The 23,480-nt window shown below is 45.0% G+C and overlaps 1 protein-coding gene across 2 annotated transcripts in view; it reads left to right on the forward strand.

The window, feature by feature from the left end:
• Window positions 1-23,480, forward strand: part of DIS3L2 (DIS3 like 3'-5' exoribonuclease 2) — a 223,157-nt gene that overhangs the window by 101,379 nt on the left and 98,298 nt on the right. For both annotated transcript variants that reach the window (XM_081956034.1, XM_081956033.1), the window contains 2 exons: window positions 1,612-1,691; window positions 19,951-20,063. In XM_081956034.1, coding sequence (XP_081812160.1) covers window positions 1,612-1,691; window positions 19,951-20,063 — 193 coding nt within the window. The remainder of the gene's footprint in view (window positions 1-1,611; window positions 1,692-19,950; window positions 20,064-23,480) is intronic.

Here is a 23,480-nt window from a genome sequence, read left to right on the forward strand (position 1 = left end):
TCACATAACGGATTTCTCACTTAAGAACTGTCTCACTTAGCCGCAGAAATTGTGGGCTCAGTTGTGGCTTTAAATTGAGAAATACCTGCTCAGTATTAAATGTTTCGGTCTGAATTTAGCTCTGTTCGTCTGAATAAATGGAGATGCTTCAACGTTGGAGCTCTCTGAGATTAGATCTTACAGTATCTTGGTTTCTAACTTGTCCCCCTTAACCACTCGGCAAGGGAGGTTACGGCGAAAGCGGAAACAGTATGCTCCGTCCCATATTTGAGTAGACCAGGTTGCGCTAACAGACCGGTCTCACTGGAAAAAAACACCGTATTTTTTGGAGTATAAGACGCAGCAAGGTTTTGAAGAGGAACATTAAAAAAAAAGTTTTTGCATTCTGCAAACCTTCCAAAAACGGCCCATTTTTTGCGAAAATGGGCCCTTTCCCCCCACCCCAAAGGCATGAATAGCCTTTAGACAGCTTGCAGAGTAGTCCGGGGGGGGGGGCATTTTTTGCAAAACGAGCCCATTTTTCATTATAAAAAAGGGCATGGGTAACCTCTAGGAAGCTTATAGAGTGGTCCTGGGGGTGGGGTGGGGGCGGGTGTAAAATTGAGCAAAAACCGGGCTGTTTTTTGCTCATTTCTGCCCTCCCCAGCCCCCAGGAGCTCTCTAAAAGCTTCCTACAAGCTATGTACGGCCATTTTGGTGAACGGGGCGGGGTTTCAGGAGGCAAAAAATGCTGTATTTGAGGGGGAAAAGGTGCGCCTTATACTCCGAAAAATACGGTAATCTCCCCCCTGGTACAACTGACAAAGTGAGGAGAGCCCGTGGCTAGAGGTTAATACATCTGCCTAATATGCAAGTGCCTGGGTTCAAATCCCAGAAGGGTATGGCTAGCTCAGTGATGGCGATCCTTTTTGGCACTGAGTGCCGAAAAGATTGTGCGGAAACACACGCCTGTGTGTAGGCTTCTGCGCTCCGGAAAAGCCCAACTTCCGGGTTCTCGTGCGCATGCGTGCCCAATGATCAGCTGGCCGGTGCACATTCACACTGACGCATGGGCATTGGGATCGATCTCCGGAAAAGCTGAACGTCCGGGTTCCGGCATGCATGTACACACCGGTTTTCGGCACTGCCACACGCATGAAGGACAGCTGATCGCTGCACGCATATGCACGCCAGAAACCCAGAAGACAAACAGGCAAGGCTGTACGTGCCATGTGACATGGTTTCATGTGCCACTTTGGGCGCTTGTGCCATAGGTTCGCCATCACGGAGCTGACTGATGAGAGCTAAATATCTTGAAATAGATCTATACCGTCTCTCTCTTTATTTCTTTGTCGGTAAAAATTTCAATTTAACACTAGGCAAGGGGTCTCCAAAACTGGCAACTTTAAGACTTGTGCGACTTCAGCTCCCAGAATTTCCCCAGCCAGCCATGGGGAAGTCCTCACGGGCTTATTCTGGGAGTCGAAGTCTTGGCGTCTTAAAATGGCAAAAGTTGGGAAACACCGAAATATATAGAGACCACTAAGAAATCTCTTCTTCGTGGCATCTTATTTTATTTTTTGGTGCTTGGCTAAGTTTTCGGTTATTTTTTTCCCGCTTCCCTTCTTGCAGGAAAGAATGTGTCTTCACCATTGACCCATCCACGGCCAAGGATCTGGACGATGCTCTGTCTTGCAAGCCACTTTCGGACGGTAGGATGATACCTCTGAAAAATTTCATGTACAGCTGCTACCATACGCTGTTCAAAGGCCTTTGTACCGGGAACTGAGATTTTGCATGGAGGATTTAATGGGGTGGGGGGGATGCGGTGTATTTAATGCATGGAGGATTTAACGCATGGAGTACTTAACGGATGGTGTAATTAACAGATGGTGTATTTAATGGATGGTGCATTTTACTGATAGTGTAATTAATGGATGGTGTATTTAACGGATGGTGTATTTAACGGTTGAGTATTTAACGGATGGTGTATTTAACGGATAATGTAATTAATGGATGGAGTATTTAACAGATGGAGTAATTAATGGATGGTGTATTTAACAGATAGAGTATTTAACAGATGTTTACGGTATATTTAACGGATGGAGTATTTAACAGATAGTGTATTTAACGGTTGAGTATTTAACGGCTGGCGTATTTAATGGATGGTGTATTTAACAGATGGTGTATTTAACGGATGGTGTAATTAACGGATGGTGTATTTAACAGATGGAGTATTTAATGGATGGTTGCGGTATATTTAATGGATGAAATATTTAACAGAAGGAGTATTTAACGGTTGAGTATTTAACGGATGGTGTAATTAACGGATGGTGTAATTAACGGATGGTGTATTTAACAGATGGAGTATTTAATGGATGGTGGCGGTATATTTAATGGATGAAATATTTAACAGAAGGAGTATTTAACGGTTGAGTATTTAACGGATGGTGTAATTAACGGATGGTGTAATTAACGGATGGTGTATTTAACAGATGGTGTATTTAATGGATGGTGTTATTAACAGATGGTGTATTTAATGGATAGTGTATTTAACAAATGGAGTATTTAACGGATGGTGTATTTAACGGTTGAGTATTTAACGGATGGTGTATTTAACGGTTGAGTATTTAACGGATGGTGTATTTAACGGATAGTGTAATTAGCTGATGGAATATTTAACGGATGGTTGTGGTATATTTAATGGATGGAGTATTTAATGGGGTAGGAACATGGTGGCTGAGTGGCTGAGACACAGAGTGAGCTCCCGTGACTTGTCCCAGCTTCTGCCAACCTAGCAGTTCGAAAGCACGTAAAAAATGCAAGTAGAAAAATAGGAACCACCTTTGGTGGGAAGGGAACAGTGTTCCGTGCGCTTTCGGTGTTGAGTCATGCCGGCCACATGACCACGGAGATGTCTTCGGACAGCGCTGGCTCTTCGGCTTTGAAACAGAGATGAGCACCGCCCCCTAGAGTCGGGAACGACTAGCACAGATGTGCGAGGGGAACCTTTACCTTTTACTTTTATTTAACGGGGCTAGTGAATCAAGTATAAGGGCTTACTGCAGAGGTCCCCAACCTGTGTGCCACAGCCTGTTGGCCACCGGGCCAGGTAAGTGGCTGGCCAGGGCTTGTGTGTGTGTATGTGTCGCACCCCACTCCACCCCCCCACTCATTCTGGTGTCACCATGAGCGCCGTACAGGGGCCGTAGTGTCGCTGTGAGTGTTGCTCTCGCTCTCCTCTCGGCTACCAACTGAGAAAGGTTGGTGAACTCTGGTTTAGCGGTTAAAGACACTGAGCTTTTCAGCCGGACAGCTGACAGCCCAGGTTTGAGACCCAAGTGCTGCACAATGGGGTGAGCTCCTGGTTTTGCTCCACCTCCTGCCCATCTAGCAGAATCAGAATAGAGCTGGAAGGGACCTTGGAGGTCTTCTAGCTCAAGCAGGAGAACCTATACCATCTCAGACAAGTGAATCTCCAATGATGGAGAACCCACAACATCTGGAGGCAACTTCTCTTCCACTGGTTCATTGTTCTCACTGTCAGGAAATTTCTCCTCAGTTCCAGGTTGCTTCTCTCCTTGATTAGTTTCCACCCATTGCTTTTTTTTTTTTTCCCAGAAAATTTTATTGGTTTTTTAAAACATTTATAAGGAAAAGGGTAAGTGGAATGGTATACAAATTTTGGCAGTTGCAAGTATGGCAGACGCCCCCTCCCTCCAAACTCATAAGATACATCTATGTATAAAACATTAATACAAAATCGTATAAAATCAGCATATTAATTCTATAAAAAAATTTCAATCAGCTTATATATTATAATATATAGTCTAGATATAATTTCATTATTACTTTCGGTCTGTTTATAACAATGTGATTTTCTTATTCATTTTTGTGATCTGAGCTTTCTTAGTGTTGCCCCTTCTCCCCCCGCTGGCAGAGCTCCGGCCCCTCCCGTGTCCTGTGTGACCGTTGTAGAGTCTTCTGTTTTTTCTAGGTTCGCTTTATTTTTTTCCGTAAAGGCCTGTGCCTCTATGGGTGAATTGATTCTGATTCTTGTCTCCTCCCAGAATATCAGCATCCCTTCAGGCATCAACCATCTAAACCACACCCCTTTCTGGTATAATTTATTCGCCAATTGCGAATAATTTTTTCTTTTCTCCCTAATTTTTTTTGGGATCTGCTTCAAGATGGTTATCTCCCTGTCGTGGTATGTCAATGCTTGCCCCCTTTGTACACCCAGAATTATGTCTCTTGTGCTTTTCCTAAGAAATTTGATATGGACCTCCCTGGGTACATTGTGTGTTCTGGCATATGCTGAATTCACTCTATAGACCAGGTCTATCTCCCATTCCATCTGTTGTTTATCTTTGTGTATATATTCAGCTAAAATATTAGTCATGATGTCCCTTATGTTTTCCCCCTCTTCTTCTATAACATTTTGAAATCTAAGATAAAAGGACATTCTCTCAAATTCTATTTTCATTTGTTGTATATCAAGTTCTTTGTTACCCTTCTGCAAAGCTTCTACCCCCCCCCTCGCCTCCGCCACCCCACCCTCCACAAGGTCCAGTCTCTGTGAGTTCTTATAAATTTGGACTTGATTCTCTTTAATTTCTTCCTTCATTTCCTTTAATTGTTTCTTAATTTCTTCCTGGCCCTGTATGAGTTGCTGAAGCATTTGTTGCAAATCCATCTCTGTACTCTTAGGTTGCATCAGTTCTGTAATCTTTGACTGTGTGGCAGGACTGGATGTTGCAGATGTCGGTGCAGAGGTAGCAAAGCCAGATTTTCCAGGTGGTGGTCTTTTTGGAGACATAGTTTATAAAACAGAGAGATCAGTCAGTGTAGAGACTGGACAGGTGAAGAGGTAGAGCAGGCAGATGAGTTCAGAAGGCAGAAGATCCAAGCAGCTGGGAGTTTCTTTGGTCAGTCTAGCAATAGAGGAAAATTTTCTCTCCAGAGGGTTCAGGAAATAGCAATCCACAAGAGATTCTTCTGGGTGACACGGAGACAAAGACCGGAAGCCTGAATTTTAAAGGTGGAGTCAGGTTTCACAGTTCATGAAGACAACGGAAGTATGCCATCTTGCCCTGCCAGCTTTGGGCTCAGAGGCATAATAAAAATTTAAAAGTTCAGAAAGTTCTCAGTTCACCCATAAGTTCTGGAACTAAATCCAATGAAAGTCACTTTTACAGGGGTGAGGCATCATTAGTTGGCTCTCCCCCCTCCTCCTTCCCCTGGGGGCGAAAGCAAAATCTTCTCAAGCCGCTTGTCCAAGGGGGGGGGGAAATCCCCCTCCCTCTAGCCGCACCTCCAGCAAGAATCCGAAAGTTTAACTTTTTAAAAACGCTGAAAAGTCCATTATTTCAAAAGGAAGGGAATGAGGAAAGGAAGCCTCTCACCATACCGCCGCTGCTTCCTTCAGAAGTACGTTGTCCGCTCGGCATGGAGCGAGACGCATGCGCGCCCTCCAAAACTGCTCCCCGGTGCCTAGAGCGAAGCGGAGAAGCCCCCACCAGCCGCCGCCGATGCAGGGGCCCTCCGCGAGCCGCTCCCTCGGCAGGACGCCTCTTCGGGGCGTCCTGTGCCCCCGCAGAAGCGGGGGAAGCCCACCGGGAGAGCGGGAGCAGGCAAAGGCTTGCCTGTCGCCGTAGCCGCCGGAACCGGAAGTCCCCACCCATTGCTTCTTGTTCTACCCTCAGGTGCCTTGGAGAATAGCTTGACTCCCTCTTCTTTGTGGCAACCCCTGAAATATTGGGAGACTGCTATCATGTCAAAGTTAGCCATCACTGGTATAGGGGGTTGGATTAGATGACCTCCAAGGTCCCTCCCAACTCTGTTATTCTAACTTTTCTAAGTTTTTTTTTCCCTCCGGGAAACAACTTTATCACCAAGGGGATTTCTTCTTCTTCTGCCTTTTCTTTCCGTCCTAATGCTTCACCGAAATCTACACCTCGGCGATTTTCTCCCAGCGAGTTCTTTAGCCTCTAAATTTCTAATTTGCGAAGACGGTCGGGTGCCACTTCCCATTTTTGTAAACTCAGAGAGCGGTTCATTTCCTGGTCGAATTAGCCCTCTTGGATGGCGCACGGAAGAGTCATAAAAACAGCTGGCGGTGGTGATTTGGCCAGAAATGGCCTTTCGCTCTCTCTCTCTTTCTCTTTCTCTCTCTCCCTTCATCTCTTTGGCTCAGCGACTCGGTGTTGAGTGGAGGCTTTAGACCTGCAGCCAAGTTCAAGAAAGTTTGTCCCCGTTGTAACTTCTCTGTTGCCTCCTCTTTCCTCCCCCCCCTCTTTCCCCTTGTATGTGGAGAGAGAGGAGGGGGAGGAGGGGGGGGGAGAGAGAAATTTGATCTTCACACAACTACAGAATTTGCCTGTGAGTTTTTAAACTGCTTGCCTTTGTGGGATTTTTTTTGGGGGGGGAAGCAGGGGGGAGTTTCTGAATTTTGCTGGCTGGCCTGGAGAATGAGGTCCTGAGGATCAAACTCTTGCTAAAGGTGACCGAGTTGCATTAACAGAGGGATACAATCAAGATGAAGGGAGGTCCTACTACTGCTCTATAAAGCCCTAGTAAAGCCACACTTGAAATATTGCATCCAGTTTTAGTCACCACGATGTAGAAAAGATGTGGAGACTCTAGAAAGAGTGCAGAGAAGAGCAACAAAGAGGATTAGGGGACTGGAGGCTGAAACACATGAAGAACGGTTGCAGGAACTGGGTATGTCCAGTTGAATGAAAAGGAGGACCAGGGGAGACATGATAGCAGTGTTCCAATATCTCAGGGGTTGCCACAAAGAAGAGGGAGTTAAACTATTCTCCAAGGCACCTGAAGGCAGAAGAAACAATGGATGGAAACTAATCCAGGAGAGAAGCAACATAGAACTAAGGAGGAATTTCTTGACAGTGAGAACAATTAACCAGTGGAACAGCTTGCCTCCAGTTGTGAATGCTCCAACACGGGAAGTTTTAAAGAAGAGATTGAACTGCCATTTGTCTGAGGGGCTAGGGGTGTCAAACTCACATTGTCATGGCGGCGTCACATGACGTATCGGGATTCTCCCCCCCCTTTGCTAAACTGGGCATGGCCAGCTTGTACCACATCCTGCCCGCGTGCCGGGAGTTTTATAACCCTGGTATAGGCTCTTCTGCTTGAGCAGGGGGCTGAACGAGAAGACCTCCGAGGTCCCTTCCAACTCTTGTTCCTCGGTCCTTCTCACACCCGTCGGAAGAAAGCAGCTAATCCAGAAAAGAGCAGCCCCCCCTTTTGAGACGTCGGCCTAACCTTAACAAGCCAGGTCCCTCCGTTATCCTTTGATCTCCACTCCGTTGATCTTGGCCTGCCTTCACCCCCGCTTGTTAAGCCCTGGCCCGCTCCGTCAATCGCTCCGCTTGGAAGCGGCCTTGCAGTTTTCCTATCTGCCTTTGTGGAATCCCGTCATATTTCCGCCGTTAAGTCAGATCCCGAGGACGATGATGTCGGCGGCGTTCTCCAGCTGCCCAGCACCCCGTGTGCTCGTTTCGTCAGGTGTTGAAATATTTACAAGCGCGGGGAACTGGCGAATGGCAGGTACTGGATGTACTTGCGTGGGCCTCCTGGGAACGGAGCCATTTGCCGTCTTTCAGGGCTCCGGCAGAATATGGGACGCGCTAGCTGTCCCGGCCGCCGCACCTTGTCGCTTTGCACATGTGACGTAGCCTCGGCCACCACACGTTAAAAACAACAACCCATCTCTTTGCCAGGGGCTTCGAGGCCACGCCGGTGATTTCCCAGGCATAAGTTGCTGCTGGCAAGTGGCTTTGGAGCGGTTGAATCCCCTCTGGTTTGTTTTGCAACGGGAAACCCATTTCATAACGGATTTGAGAAATCCCGAGGCCTGATTTATTAGCTGTTGGGGATGCAGCCCAAGCAGTCAGCCCTAACCCGGATTTCAGCTGATAACGCCGGGAGGACGGACTTAGTTTGCAGGTCCCCTGCTGGATAAGGTTCTGGAACATTTGCAACATGGGTCCCTCGAGGCCGTGGATGCTTTTCTTCTTCGGGGTTTGTTTCTGCCGCTTGAGGTCCCATCCTGCTAATCACCTGGGATCGAAAGGTCTCCATGAACAGATGCTGACGGTCAGGCATTACGTGATGTTCTCAGTTGCCCCCCCCCCACACCCATTCAATCAGAAGAGAGCTTGAAGGGACCTTGGAGGTCTTCTAGTCCAACCCCCTGCTTAGGCAGGAGACTATACCGTTTCAGACAAATGGCTATCCAACATCTTCTTAAAGACTTCCAATGTTGGGGCATTCACAACTTCTGGAGGCAAATTCTGTTCCACTGATTCATTGTTCTAACTGTCAGGAAATTTCTCTTCAGTTCTAAGTTGCTTTTCTCCTTGATTAGTTTCCACCCATTGCTTCTTGTTCTACCCTCAGGTGCCTTGGAGAATAGTTTGACTCCCTCTTCTTTGTGGCAACCCCTGAGATATCGGAAGGCTGCTATCATGTCTCCCCTAGTCTTTCTTTTCATTAAACCAGACATACAATACAATACAATACAATAGCAGAGTTGGAAGGGACCTTGGAGGTCTTCTAGTCCAACCCCTTGCCTAGGCAGGAAACCCTATACCGTTTCAGACAAATGGCTATCCAACATCTTCTCAAAGACTTCCAGTGTTGGGGCATTCACAACTTCTGGAGGCAAGCTGTTCCACTGATTAATTGTTCTAACTGTCAGGAAGTTTCTCCTGGGTTCTAAGTTGCTTCTCTCCTTGATTAGTTTCCCTCCATTGCTTCTTGTTCTACCCTCAGGTGCCTTGGAGAATAGTTTGACTCCCTCTTCTTTGTGGCAACCCCTGAGAGATTGGAAGACTGCTATCATGTCTCCCCTATTCCTTCTTTCTATTAAACTAGACATATCCAGTTCCTGCAACCGTTCTTCATATGTTTTAGTCTCCAGTCCCCTAATCCTCTTTGTTGCTCTTCTCTGCACTCTTTCTAGACTCTCAACATCTTTTCTACATCGTGGTGACCAAAACTGAATGCCAGATTCCAAGTGTGGCTTTACCAAGGCCTTATAAAGTGGTATTAGCAGTTCACGTGATCTTGATTCTAACCCTCTGTTTATGTAGCTTAGAACTGTTTGATTAAATTAACAGCCGAGTTACTAACTTAACAATTGCAGTGACCTACTTAACAAAGCAAGGCCCTCTTTGCTCTGTCACTCTCGCAGTGAGTCTTCAGGATTTTCTCCTTTGTAGAATTTCCTCGTTTGGGACAGGGTCCCAATGTGCGATACAAAGAATCCTTCTGGGATAATGTTGTTTGGAAGACCTTGATCTTACGAATAATTCTTGTTGCGGATTTCCAGGTTTCACTGGAGTAGATGGTGGTCCATGTGGCAGTGACAATTACGTGACCTTGGTTATTGAGCCGATGAGAAAGAGTGACCAAGTCTGCAGGAATAACAGAATCGCAGAATTGGAAGGGACCTTGGAGGTCTTCTAGTCCCACCCCCTGCTCAAGCAGGACGCCCTATACCATTTCAGATAAATGGTTGTCCAATCTCTTCTTAAAAATCTCCAGCATCCACAACATCTGGAGGCAAGCTGTTCCACTGGTTAATTGTCCTCACTGTTAGGAAGTCTCTCCTTAATTCCAGGTTGCTTCTCTCCTTGATTAGTTTCCACCCATTGTTTCTTGTCCTGCCCTCAGGTGCTTTGGAAAATAGGTGGGGCCAACTTATTTTCCAAAGCGCCTCTTCTTTGTGGCAACCCCCCAAATTCTGGAAAATTGCTATCATGTCACCCCTAGACCTTCTGTTCATTAAATTAGACAAACCCAATTCGCAGAGGGTTTTTTTTCCAGAGTGAAGTGGCATGGAATTGAATGGAATGGAACAGAACTAAAAATAGAAAGGAATGGGATGGGGATGGGAATAGGAACAGGAAAAGAAGAGAAGAGAATATAGAAAATGAATAGAATAGAATAAAAAATGAATAGAATAGAAAATGAATAGAATAGAATAGAATAGAACAGAATGGAATAAAATATAGAAAACGAATAGAATAGAATATAGAAAATAACTAGAATAGAATAGAATATAGAAAATAAATAGAAGAGTATAGAAAATGGATAGACTAGAATAGAATATAGAAAATGAATAGAATAGAATAGAATAAAATATAGAAAATGAATAGAAGAGAAGAGAATATAAAAATGAATAGCAAAAAGAATAGAATATAGAAAATAAATAGAAGAGTATAGAAAATGGATAGACTAGAATAGAATATAGAAAATGAATAGAATAGAATAGAATAAAATATAGAAAATGAAGAGAAGAGAATAGAATATAGAAAATGAATAGAATAGAATAGAATAGAACAGAATATAGAAAAGGAATAGAATAGAATATAGAAAATGAATAGAATAGAACAGAACAGAATAGAATACAGAAAATGAATAGAATATAGAAAATGAATAGAATAAATAGAATAGAATGGAACAGAATAGAAGAAAAGAGAATATAGAAAATGAATATAATATAGAAAATGAATAGAATAAATAGAATAGAATGGAACAGAATAGAAGAGAAGAGAATATAGAAAATGAATAGAATAGAAGAGAATGTAGAAAATGAATAGAATGAATAGAATCCTTGGTCGTAAGTCGAGAACTGCCTGCGTCTGAGTCTCGACCGATGGACTGGTGAAGAAAAACTGGAAAAGTAAGTCTTAAAAGAAGCTTTAATGCAGCTTTCCCATCTCTCCTTCCAACTAAGAGCATCTCTGCCCCTGGAACGGAGCGCTAATTGAAAACGAAAGGAAGTGTGTATACTTGCAATCTCACGCACAATTGAAAAGTTCCTTTCGTCCTTGCCCAAAAAATGTCAGCGTGATCTCTTTCAAAAAGCTAAGGAGCGACGCTTGAAGCCTGCAGTATCTTGAGGTCCAGCAACCGGTGCCAGGAGCAAAAACCGTGCTCAGATAAATATTGTAGGAACAGGGTGCCCTTGTCCCCATCTTCGGCCCAGAAATTTGTTATCGGTAGCAGAGCTCGGCCATTTGCCAATAAATAAATAAATACATAAATCTTCTTCCCCCGTTGCTTTAGCAAATAGTTTACAGTTACATCCATGCTGTAGAGTGTCAAAACCTTTGATAATGTACTGTCAAATATTTGAAGATGTTCGGTGTATCTCTTTTCTTTAATATTTTTTTTTATATTTTCATACAAGTAACCACAAGTATAGCATTACATCTTAGCAAACATTATTTTGTATTATCCAATATTATATCAATTCCTCTTACCATCAAGCCACAGCAGCTATAATTTGCTCTTCCATTTTCCATACACCATATTATACCCTATCCACCGCCATCCTGCCTCCTCTCCCTCTCTCCTCCTCCCTACCTTCTTTCTTCCCTCTACCATCCCTCTCTTCTCTACTTCCCCTTCCTCTCTCCTTCTCTCTCCTCTTTCCACTCCTTCTTTCTCTCCTCCTCTTCCCCCTCTTCCCTCCTTTCTTCCCTCTACCCTCCTTCTCTTCTCTACTTCCCCTTCCTCTCTCCTTCTCCTCTCTCCTCTTTCCACTCCTTCTTTCTCTCCTCCTCTTCCCCTCCTCTACCCTCCTTTCTTCCCTCTACCATCCCTCTCTTCTCTACTTCCCCTTCCTCTCTCCTTCTCCTCTTTCCACTCCTTCTCTCTCTCCTACTCTTTTCCTCCCTCCTATGTCCCTCTCTCCTCTCCCTTCTCGTCCTCCTTGCCTCCCCCTGTCTCCCTTCCACTCTCTCTCGTTAATTTGCATGGTGTATTTCTGCGTCTTAAGCAAATTCCATTTAATATTGATGGTATTAATAATTACAGTCCAATAAACATCTTCCATCTTAATAATTTTACATACATCCTCCTTTTAAAAGTATACATATATACCAATTCCATTCTTATTCCTCCCCCCACCCCCACCCCCAAAAGCATATTCTTTGGCCAAAGTGTGGGCTGGATTCAGGTTTCCAGCTATTCTCATGATAATATCACATGGCTAAACATAGTTAAGCCCCCAGAATTTTTAAATCTCTTGTTATAACCTCTATGTATCTCTGAGGTGTTCTAGTCCACCCCCCTGCTCAAGTAGGACACCTTATACAACTTCACACAACTGACTGTCCAGTCTCTTCTTGAAAACCTCCAGAGATGGAGTGCCCACAATTTCTCAACACAAGCTGTTCCTTCCATCCATCATCCGTCATGTCGCTTTTTCACCTATCTCAGAATCATAGAATCACAGGGTTGGAAATCTTCTTGTATACCCCGGCAATCAAGAGACCCCTATAGCAGTGCGTGCATGCTTGTTTTTTGGCTGTTTTCTTGGCCGTTTCCAGCCCTTTTTCCAAGCTGTTTCCTGGGCCGTTTTCCGGCCCGAAAACAGCTTGGAAAATGGCCCGAAAAACAGCCTGTTTTTGGGTGGTTTTGGGACCGTTTTCAGTCCATTTTCCGGCACTCCAGTGCCCGTGAAGATCAGCTGTCCAGTGCACATGTGCGCCAGAAACCACAAGAGCAGCTGCCAATGCCGCGCGTGCACATAGAGAGGACTATGGCCAGAGTCGTATCTCAGATTACTAAGCAGGCTTGTGAGACGTGCAACTCGTTGGTGAATGTGATGTATGACACAGACTGAGGAGAGGAAGGAAACGGGTAAAGTTCAGCCATAATTAAAATGAGATCAGATCTGACTGCAATGGGGGATTGCCGAAATGGTGTTCCTAATAAATGACTGGATTTCTTTTGAAACTTGGCTTGAGGCTCCTGAATTAATTGGGGCATCCTTTGGAAACCTGACACCGTACTGTTCGGAAGGGTTTTGCTTCTTAGATCTTAGATTATAATGGTGTCTTCCAAGCCCAGAAGCTTTCGGCTTTATTTGTTTGCCTTGGGGAAGGAAAAAAAAAGTGAATTTAAATCCCAGTGTAGTCTTTTCCATCCCCACCTCTTTCTCACGCTGTTCCCTGAACTTCAAAGTCTCTTTCTTAAATCTTACAAGTGAACTTTTAGATGGCTGTTTCTGGCATGTTTTTGGCAGAGGATGAACAAACGAAAGGCCAGCCTTCCCCCGTCTTGTCTTCATTTCACCCCCAACTTTTTCTGTAATAAAAAGAAAATGGACATCCCTGGGCCGCTGCTGTTTTACGGAGGTGAGATCATCAGTGAAAAAGTTGAAATCTCAGCTTGCTCTGAGATTCGCCTAGGTGTGCATTTATTGAAATCATTCCTCATTTCTCTTGTACCACAAGTTTGAGTTACACGCTCCAACTTGAAAAGGATCAGACCCATTGCCGTAAAGAGTTCGGGGTTTTTTGCCCCCCCCCCCCCCCCCCCGCGAGCAGAAATCAGCAAACCCTCTGTGTAATTGGACACAGTCCAAGAAGGAACGGACCGATGAGGTTTGAAATTTAGAATAACATAGAATGACAGAGCTGAAAAGGGACCTTGGAGGTCTTCTAGTCCAGCCCCCTCCTCAAGCAGGAGACCCTATGCCATATCAGAATTGAGCTGGAAGGGACCTTGGAGGTGATCTAGTCTAGGCCACTGCTCAAGCAGGAGACCCTATGCCATCTCAGATTCAGAATAGAGCTGGAAGGAACCTTGGAGGTCATCTAGTCCAGCCCATTGCTCAGGCAGGAGACCCTATGCCATATCAGATTCAGAATAGAGCTGGAAAGGACCTTGGAGGTCATCTAGTCCAGCCCATTGCTCAGGCAGGAGACCCTATGCCATATCAGATTCAGAATAGAGCTGGAAAGGACCTTGGAGGTCATCTAGTCCAGCCCATTGCTCAGGCAGGAGACCCTATGCCATATCAGAATCAGAAGTGAGCTGGAAGGGACCTTGGAGGTCATCTAGTCCAGCCCACTGCTCAAGCAGGAGACCCTATGCCATATCAGAAGTGAGCTGGAAGGGACCTTGGAGGTCATCTAGCCCAGCCCATTGCTCAGGCAGGAGACCCTATGCCATATCAGATTCAGAATAGAGCTGGAAGGGACCTTGGAGGTCATCTAGTCCAGCCCATTGCTCAGGCAGGAGACCCTATGCCATATCAGATTCAGAATAGAGCTAGAAGGAACCTTGGAGGTCATCTAGTCCAGCCCACTGCTCAAGCAGGAGACCCTATGCCATATCAGAATCAGAATTGAGCTGGAAGGGACCATGGAGGTCATCTAGTCCAACCCCCTCCTCAAGCAGGAGACCCTATGCCATATCAGAATCAGAATTGAGCTGGAAGGGGCCTTGGAGGTCATCTAGCCCAGCCCCCTGCTCAAGCAGGAGACCCTGTGTCATGTCAGAATCAGAATTGGGCTGGAAGGGACCTTGGAGGTTATCCAGCCGAACCCACTGCTCAAACAGGGGACCCTATGCCACATCAGATTCAGAATAGAGCTGGAAGGAACCTTGGAGGTCATCCAGCCCAACCCACTGCTTGAGCAGGAGAGTCGATACCATTTCAGACAAATGGCTGTCCAGTCTTTTCTTTAAAGCCTCCAGTGATGAAGCATCCACAACTTTTGGTAGCAACTAGTTCCACTGGTTAATTGTCCTGACCCCTTAATCCCAGGTTGCTTCTCTCCTTGATTAGTTCCCATCCATTGTTTCTCGTCTTGCCTTCAGGTGCTTTAGAGAACAGGTTCTTCGTGGCAGCCTCTCAAATACTGGAATAGTCTTAGTCTTCCTTTTCTCTAGACCAGCCAAACCCAAATCCTGCAACTGTCCTTCGTATGCTTTAGTCTCCAGGCTTTTAATTATCTTAGTTGCTCTTCTTTGCACTTTTTCCCAAAACTCTCAACATCTTTTTTGTAACGGGGTGACCAAAACCGGAAGCATTATTCAAGGTGTGGCCTTAAATGAGGCTTTATAAGGCGGTATAATTCTTCACGTGATTTTGATTCTGTGCCTCTCTTTATACAACCGAGCTGCATAAGAGTGACAGCATTTTGCAAGAACTGCCTGTAATTTCTTTCCCTCCGTGTCTTTGAAGATTCTCCGTCCTCCAGCTTACCGTCGTCTCGAAAGAGGTTTTTATTTTTGAAAAGGCAACTGGACTGATTTTTTATTTTTTATTTTAAGGAAGAAAAAGACGTTTCGCTTCCTGTCCCAGTAGCTTTATCTGTTGTATTGGATGGAGTGGAAAGACCGTTATTAGTCGGTGGTGGCGGGGAGAAATTGTTGTGGCACTCAAGATTCGGACTGTGAGGAGGTTAGGGAGGAACCTGGGGCAGTCCTGGAGTCTGGAGAAGGCTCGGATGAGGGCTCTGTGTCGGAGGCAGAGAGGGGGCCAGGGCCATCTGACAGTTATCAGCTGCCTTCGGAGTCGGATATCAGTGAGGCAGAAGAACAGCTGGAACCTGTTCCCAGTGTGCGCATGCACAGAGTTGCCAGACAAAGGGAAGAGCTAAAGAACAGGGGTCGACTTGGGAGTAAGGCCACAGGTGGAGGATGAATGGCCCCTCCCAGAGGAAATAAAAGAGGGGCGAAAGGGGAGTGGAGTTTGCAGGAGACCATTAGTTCACTTCATTGGTTCGTGACTCTCCGAGACGCCTTGCATAGGTTTTGCAGAGATCAGCCTGGCAGCTCTCCAAGCCAGAGAAGGTCTGTGGCCATAAATCTTCCCTCGAAAGACTTTGCTGGATGTGAAGGAGCAGAATTCACAGTCAATTGATAAAAGAGGTTTTTTGCCAGGGCAAGGAGTCTGCTTCATGCTCTTAGGAAGCCTCGGTCAGGACAGAAAAGATAAGTTGTACGTCGCCAACTTTTTCTCTTTTTAAAGGGAGTTTACATCGTGTCCCCCAATCTCTCCGAGCCTCATTGTCCGATCTCCTGGCTGGGGGAAGGGCGAATCTCAGTGGGATTTGAATCTTAGCCCCGTGGCTTTTCACGTACAGTCTAGAAATGGAACTAAATAAAGGGTGGGGTTTTTTTTTCATTCCTATTTTTTTTTTTGGGTGCTTTTCACGAGTTCAAGTGTGAAAGGCAGAGGCGGGGGGGGGGGGTTGGGCTCGGGCAGCCCCCATTCTTTTCAAAACCTCTGATGGGAATCCTGAGCGAAAAATGGGTAAAAGGAGAATTTAGCTTGGCAGCTTCCATGTTTGATTATCTCCCGGAACGAGATCGCGCTCCGTTTGTCAACATAACGGCTGAGGACACAGAGTTCAGGCCGCTTTCCGAGGCTGCGAGATCAGATTGAGGCTCCCTCAAACGCCATGATGTCATGGCCCTCTCCTTTTCCTTCCGTCAATATTTATCCTCTGGGGTCAAAGAGATGAGAATTGGGATTTCAAAAAAGAGGGTGGCTTTTCTTTTCTTTTCTTTTCCTCCCCTTTTCCTCCCCCTTCCCCCCCCCCCCAGCCTTTTGCAACCGTTTGGCTCCCGCTGCCTTTTTTTTTTGCAAGATTAAAAACTTTTGTTCTGGAGGATGGATGGCCTGAGTTTTGACTCGACAGGAGCCGAGCCGTCTGCACAAGCGCACCGTTTCTTAACTTTGGCCTCTTTAAGTCATCTACTTAGACTAAGAATAACTTTACGGTCACTTTGAACGTACCCCAATCCGCATACATTACAATGAAATTTTGTTGCACGCATCTCTTAATAGAGGTCACCACCTCCAATACTACATAAACATGACTAAATAAATAAACAAACACAAAATTTATAAATATATATATATATATATATATATATATATATATATATATATATATATATATATATATATATATATATATATATATATATATATATATAATGATTGATAGATAGATATATAGATATATAGATGGATGATAGATAGATAGATAGATAGATAGATAGATAGATAGATAGATAGATAGATAGATGATAGATAGATAGATAGATGATAGATAGATGATAGATAGATAGATAGATGATAGATAGATAGATAGATAGATAGATAGATAGATGATAGATAGATGATAGATAGATAGATAGATAGATAGATGATAGATAGATAGATAGATAGATAGATAGATAGATAGATAGATAGATGATAGATAGATGATAGATAGATAGATAGATAGGTTGATGGTAGGTAGGTAGGTACGTTAGATAAATAGAAAGATAGATTGATAGGTGATAGGTAGGTAGATAGATAGATAGATGATAGGTAGGTAGGTAGATGGATGGTAGGTAGGTAGGTAAGTGGATAGATAGATAGATAGATAGATAGATAGATGATAGATAGATAGATAGATAGGTAGGTAGGTAGGTAGGTAGATGGTAGGTAGGTAGGTACGTTAGATAAACAGATAGAAAGATTGATAGGTGATAGGTAGGTAGATAGATAGATGGTAGGTAGGTAGGTAGGTAGGTAGATAGATGATAGATGATAGATGATAGATAGATAAATAGATAGGTAGATGGTAGGTAGGTAGGTAGATGATAGATAGATAGATAGATAGATAGATAGATAGATAGATAGATAGATAGATAGATAGATGATAGATAGATAGATAGATAGATAGATAATAGGTAGGCAGATAGATAGATAGATAGATAGATAGATAGATAGATAGATAGATAGATAGATGATAGATAGATAGATAGATAGATAGATAGATAGATAGATAGATAATAGGTAGGCAGATAGATAGATAGATAGATAGATAGATAGATAGATAGATAGATAATAGGTAGGCAGATAGATAGATAGATAGATAATAGGTAGGCAGATAGATAGATAGATAGATAGATAGATAGATAGATAGATAGATAATAGGTAGGCAGATAGATAGATAGATAGATAGATAGATAGATAGATAATAGGTAGGCAGATAGATAGATAGATAGATAGATGATAGAAAAATAGATAGATAGATTGTAGATAGATAGATGATTGATGAATAGATAGATAGATAGATGATAGATAGATAGATGATATAGATGATAGATAGTGATAGAGTGATATAGAGATACAGTATAGATGATAGACTGTCTGTCTATCATCTATACTGTATCTCTATATCACTCTATATCACTCTGTCTGATGGTAGATACATAGAATAACTTTATTGTCACTTTGAATGTGCACCAATCGGCATATATTAAAATGAAATCTGTGTGGCATACAGCTCTCAAAGGGTCACCACCTCCAATATGCACTGCATAAACAATAAATAAATAATTAAATGCAAAATTATGCATGTCCTCACCTATATTATATGACACAGAGAAACAACACCGTCTCGTCTGGATGTATACATGTACACGGCGAGAAAAACGAATCTTAGTAAGTTTGCCAGACGGAGGGCATAGGGAACAAAGTTGTTACAGACTCTTGTAGTCCTGCTAGGAATACTTTGGAATCTCCTCCCAGAGGGAGCAACAGAAATAGACCCCGAAAGTCTCTAACAATGCTTTGAGCTCTAAGCGTGTAGTGCTTGTAAGCAGCATCCTGAATTAGAGTGAGGGAGCTTCCTATAATGTTCTCCGCTGCCCTCACCGCTCTCTGTAAGGGCTTTCTATCTGAGGCACTGTGGCCAGTAAACCAAAGAGGGATGCAGTTTGTTAAAACGCTCTCCATCGTGCCTCTGTAAAACGAGGCCAGGGCAGGAGGAGAAAGAGGTGCTTTCCTCATCTGACGCAGGAAATGCAGGTGCTGGTTTGCACGTTTCACTAACGATGATGTGTGGGGAGATCAGTTCAGATTGTTAGTTATCTGCATCCCCAGATACTTAATACTGGACTTCAACTCCTAGATTCCCATTCAGCCAACATGAATTGGTTGGATTTTGAACCAGTTGAAGCTTCGGGATAGTCTTCAAGGGCAGCCCCAGAGTTCATTGCAGTAGTCAATAAGGGGGGTGACTAGCGGTTCGGGGTGACCGTGAGCAGGGATTAGAAAGGGACTCTCTGTAAGCAAGAATTAGAACATTCTCAAGTAGAAGCATAATGCCTTTGCTTAACATGCAGGTAGTCCTCGACTTATGACCACAATTGAGACCAAAGGTTATGTTGCTAAGCGTGACAGCTGTTAAGTGAATTTTTGCCCCATTTCTCAACCATTCTTGCCACGATTGTTAAGTGAATTTCCTGCAGTTGTTTTGTTAGCGACACGGTTGTTAAGTGAATCTGGCTACCTGGTTGATTTTGTGCTTGTCAGAAAGTCGCAAAAAGGGATCACATGACTCCGAGGCACTGCAACCATCATAAGTACATGCCAGTTGCCGAGCGTCCGAGTGTTTTGATCACGTGACTGTGAAGATGCTGCAGTGGTCCTAAGTATGAAACCCTTTTTTTTTTTTTTGGTGCTGTTGTAACTTCAAACAGGCACTAACTAAACGGTTGCAAGTCAAGGACTATCCGTATCGGTTGTGTCAGGGTTCCTAATAGCATCCAAAATTAAATCAGAGTCCGAGGCAAAGTATTGTTCAAAGTTCCAATTTATTACAAGAACCATGTTGGCACATCTGGGAAAACCCAAATCTGAAAGCTTCCCGGTTTTCCCCCCCAGTTGAAAGTTCAAGGTCTTGCCCCCCCACACCCACAAGTCCATCCCTTGGTCCAATCTCCCACTGCCATGCTGGCAGTTCCCCTCATCCAGTTCTGGTCAGGTGCAGAGGTGCAGAGAAAAAGGATGACCTTGGCTTTCCAGAAAGAATGTTGTTATGGCTACATTGCATCTAACTCCGTACAATCCCCCCCTCCCGTTTTCCCACCATAAAAAATGCAGAGTAGAATAATAGAAAGTGTGGCAGGACAAAGATCCAAAAGGAAAGATGGCTGCAGGCCTGACAGGCTGTTTTTTTTTTCCTTTCCAAGTTTCTTTTTCTTCTGAAACAAACATAGGAAGCTAGAAAAGTCGACATCATGTGATATAACACCGTATTCTTCACACCCGTCGACTTTCACACTTGTGGACTTCAACTCCCAGAATGCCGCAGCCAGGATAATGAAGGGATCCTTTTGTTGCCATTTCAGGGAACTTCGAAGTTGGGGTTCACATCGCGGACGTGAGTTATTTCGTCCCGGAAGGCACCACCCTGGATGAAGTTGCGAGCCAGAGAGCTACGAGCGTTTACCTGGTGCAAAAGGTGAGGAGCTATCTTCGGGCAAAACTCAGTCTCTTTTTGAATGCAGGTAATCCTCGACATACGACCACAATTTGAGCCAAGAATTTATGTTGCAACCCTGTTTCCCCGAAAACAAGGCCTCCCCGGATAATAAGCCCAATTGGGCTTTTGAGCGCATGGGCTAAAATAACCCCTGCTCCCCCAAAAATAAGCCCTCCCCAAAAATATTGCCACACACCAGCAGCCGTGAGGTGACCACGCTCGCCTCCTCCTCCTGCACCTCAAAAATAATAACACCTCCCCGAAAATAAGATCAAGCGCTTATTTCAGGAGTCAAAAGAAAATAGGACTCTGTCTTATTCTCGGGGAAAACGCGGTAAGTGAGAAATTTGTTAAATCAGTTTTGCCCCATTTTACAATGTTCCTTGCCTCAGTTGTTAAGTGAATCCCTGTCGTTGTTAAGTCAGTCCCACGGTTGTGAAGTGACCCCAGTTTCCCCACCGACTTTGCTTGTCAAGAAGGACGCAAAAGGAGATCGTGTCACCCCCGGGGGACTCTGCGACCGTCATAAATACGAGTCGGTTGCCCAGTGTGCTGGGTTTTGATCATGTGACCTCAGGGGAAACGCTTCAATGGTCGTAACTGTGGGAAAACAGTCATAAGTCGGTTTCCCCCCTTGCCATTGTCACTAAATGAACTGTTGTAAGTCGAGGACTACCTGTGTTGAAGATGGACGCGCAGGATGTGTGTAGTATGAAAATGGACTCCGTGGCAGAACAGAGCATCCTTAGGCTGTTCCCCCGTGGCTCCTTTGCTCTTGTTTTACAACAGCTTTCTTCAAAGTTGGCCATGTTAAAATATGTAGACTTCCAACTTTCAGAATTCCCCAGTCAGCAAAGAATCACTGTTTTATACAGGAATCTCCTTGGCATCAGTACAGGTAATTTTTAAGCCGCAACCATTTGTGTGGAAAACGGTCCTAAATCACTTTTTTCTGTGCCGTTGTAACTCCCTAACGATCACTAAATGCCGTTGTAAGTCGAGGATTGCCTGTACGAGCAGGATTTCTTCCCTGGCGATCTTTTCACGCATTTCCTGCATTCAGGGGTGCTAGTCACTTAACTTCCCCAAAGGTAAAAGTTCCCCTCGCACATACGTGCTAGTCGTTCCCGACTCTAGGGGGCGGTGCTCATCTCCGTTTCAAAGCCAAAGAGCCAGCGCTGTCCGAAGACGTCTCCGGGGTCATGTGGCCGGCATGACTCAACTCCCAAAGGCGCACGGAACGCAGTTCCCTTCCCCCCAAAGGGGGTCCCTATTTTTCTACTGGCATTTTTTACGTGCTAGGTTGGCAGAAGCTGGGACAAGTCACGGGAGCTCACTCCATTACGCGGCGCTAGGGATTCGAACCGCCGAACTGCCGACTTTTCTGATCGACAAGCTCAGCATCTTAGCCACTGAGCCACCGTGTCCCCTACCGGTACCTTCCCTACTGGTTCGCAAATGTGAGCCACGTCCGCGTATGTGGTCAGACTTCTGCGCAAGCACTTTGGTTTTTTAAAAAAAGTGCCTAAATGGGATGCCATAGAGCCAGGGCCGGTGGGCGGGGCCACCTGCGATTTCCGCAACCAGTTCGGGCGAACCGATCCCGCCTCTGCCTGTATCCCTAAATGTAAGTTGCTTGGGATGACTATCCCGTAACTCTTCTTACTTCCATTGTATTTTCTCCTTCTGAAGGCCAGCCTTAAAATCGGATGCCATTTGCTTGAGGCTGTTTCACCGCCCCCTTTCCTTCACCCCCCCCCCTCGAATCCCACCCCCAATACTATTCCAGAATCCTTCCTGGCTTTTAACAAACCCTTGGCAATTTCTTGCCTTCCCCACTCTGACCATCCCCTCCCATTTCCCTTCCTTTGCCAGGGCCGCAAGTTCCAATATTATTGGCTGTCATTTGCTGTTGATTGACAGATCTTCCTTTTTGGAGCAGTGGTTCCAATATTCCATAGCTCTGTTCTCCGATCGACTGCTTATTTTGGGGGGTGGAGAGGGGCGTGACTCCCTTCCAGCCTTAACCATGTAGCGACCAAGTGCTGGCCTTCTCTAACTGTTCTGACCTAGGCTTCTCCAGCAGCACGAAGCCGAGTCCTCATCCCGATTAACCCCTTTTATTTAATTGACAGTGAATTCCTCTCCAGCAAAGTCTTTCCTCTCCCACAGTCTCTCAAGATAGTTCACAATTCTCGAACTTTATCAGGCTTGGAGAGCGGCCAGGCCGAGATCTTTCAGATGCAGCAATACTTGGCAAGGATGCAGGAATGGACTCGTGGTCTCCTGCAAACTCCACTCCCCTTTTGCTCCCCTTTTATTTCCTCTGGGGGGGAACATTCATCATCCACCTGTGGCCTTACTCCCAAGTCGACCCCTGTTCTGTAGCTCTTCCCTTCGTCTGGCCACTCTGCGCATGCGCACACTGGGAACAGGCTCCAGCTGTTCTTCTGCCTCACTGATGTCTGACTCCGAAGGCAGCTGATAACTGTCAGACGGCCCTGGCCCCCTCTCTGCCTCTGGCACAGAGCCCTCATCAGAGCCTTCCCCAGACTCCAGGACTGGCCCATCTTCCTCCCCAACCTCCCCACTGTCCGAATCTGCTTCCAGCTCTGCTGGCCGCTGGCTGGCCACAAAACTAACCACTTGGGGAATGTCATTAAAGCAGAATGAAATTTTAGCGAAATTTTAGCAGCCAGGTTAATAAACAACATAGGTTGGTGAGCTAACCTGCATTCCTGCACTGATTCCTCACAAATATTATCTTGGACCGATACGAATACAACATAGACAAATATATATACAGGTAGTCCATGACATATGGCCACTATTGAGGCCGACATTTCTTTTGCTAAGCGAGACAATTGAGTGAGTTTTGCCCCATTTTGCAACCTTTCTTGCCACCGTCATTAAGTGAATCACGGCGGCTGTTTAGTTAGCAACACGGTTGTTCGGCGAACCTGCCTTTCCCCCTCAAGTTTGCTCGTCAGAAGGTCGCAAAAGGGGATCGCGGGACACATTGACCGTCAAAAATATGAGTCGGTTGGCGAGCATCTGATCCTGTGACCACGGGGAGGCTGCAACAGGCGTAAGTGTGAAAAATGGTCATAAGTCTTTTTTTTTTAGTGCCGAAGAGTTGCTAAATGAACTGTTGTAAGTTGAGGACTACCTGTGTAGAAAATGTATGATATCCTCTGGTAGAATTAAAACATGGATTACGATGAATTCTGCAGCTGATAATTTGGTAGCAAAGGTTTATCATTGCTGTGGCCAGCAGAGCTGGCAGCAGATTCAGACATTGAGGAGGGTTGGGGAGGAACATGGGCCAGTCCTGGAGTCTGGGGAAGGCTCGGATGAGGGCTCTGTGTCGGAGGCAGAGAGGGGGCCAAGGCCATC

The sequence above is a fragment of the Natrix helvetica genome (assembly GCF_964273705.1).
Source record: "Natrix helvetica genome assembly, chromosome: 5".
NCBI classification, from domain to species: Eukaryota; Metazoa; Chordata; class Lepidosauria; order Squamata; family Natricidae; genus Natrix; species Natrix helvetica.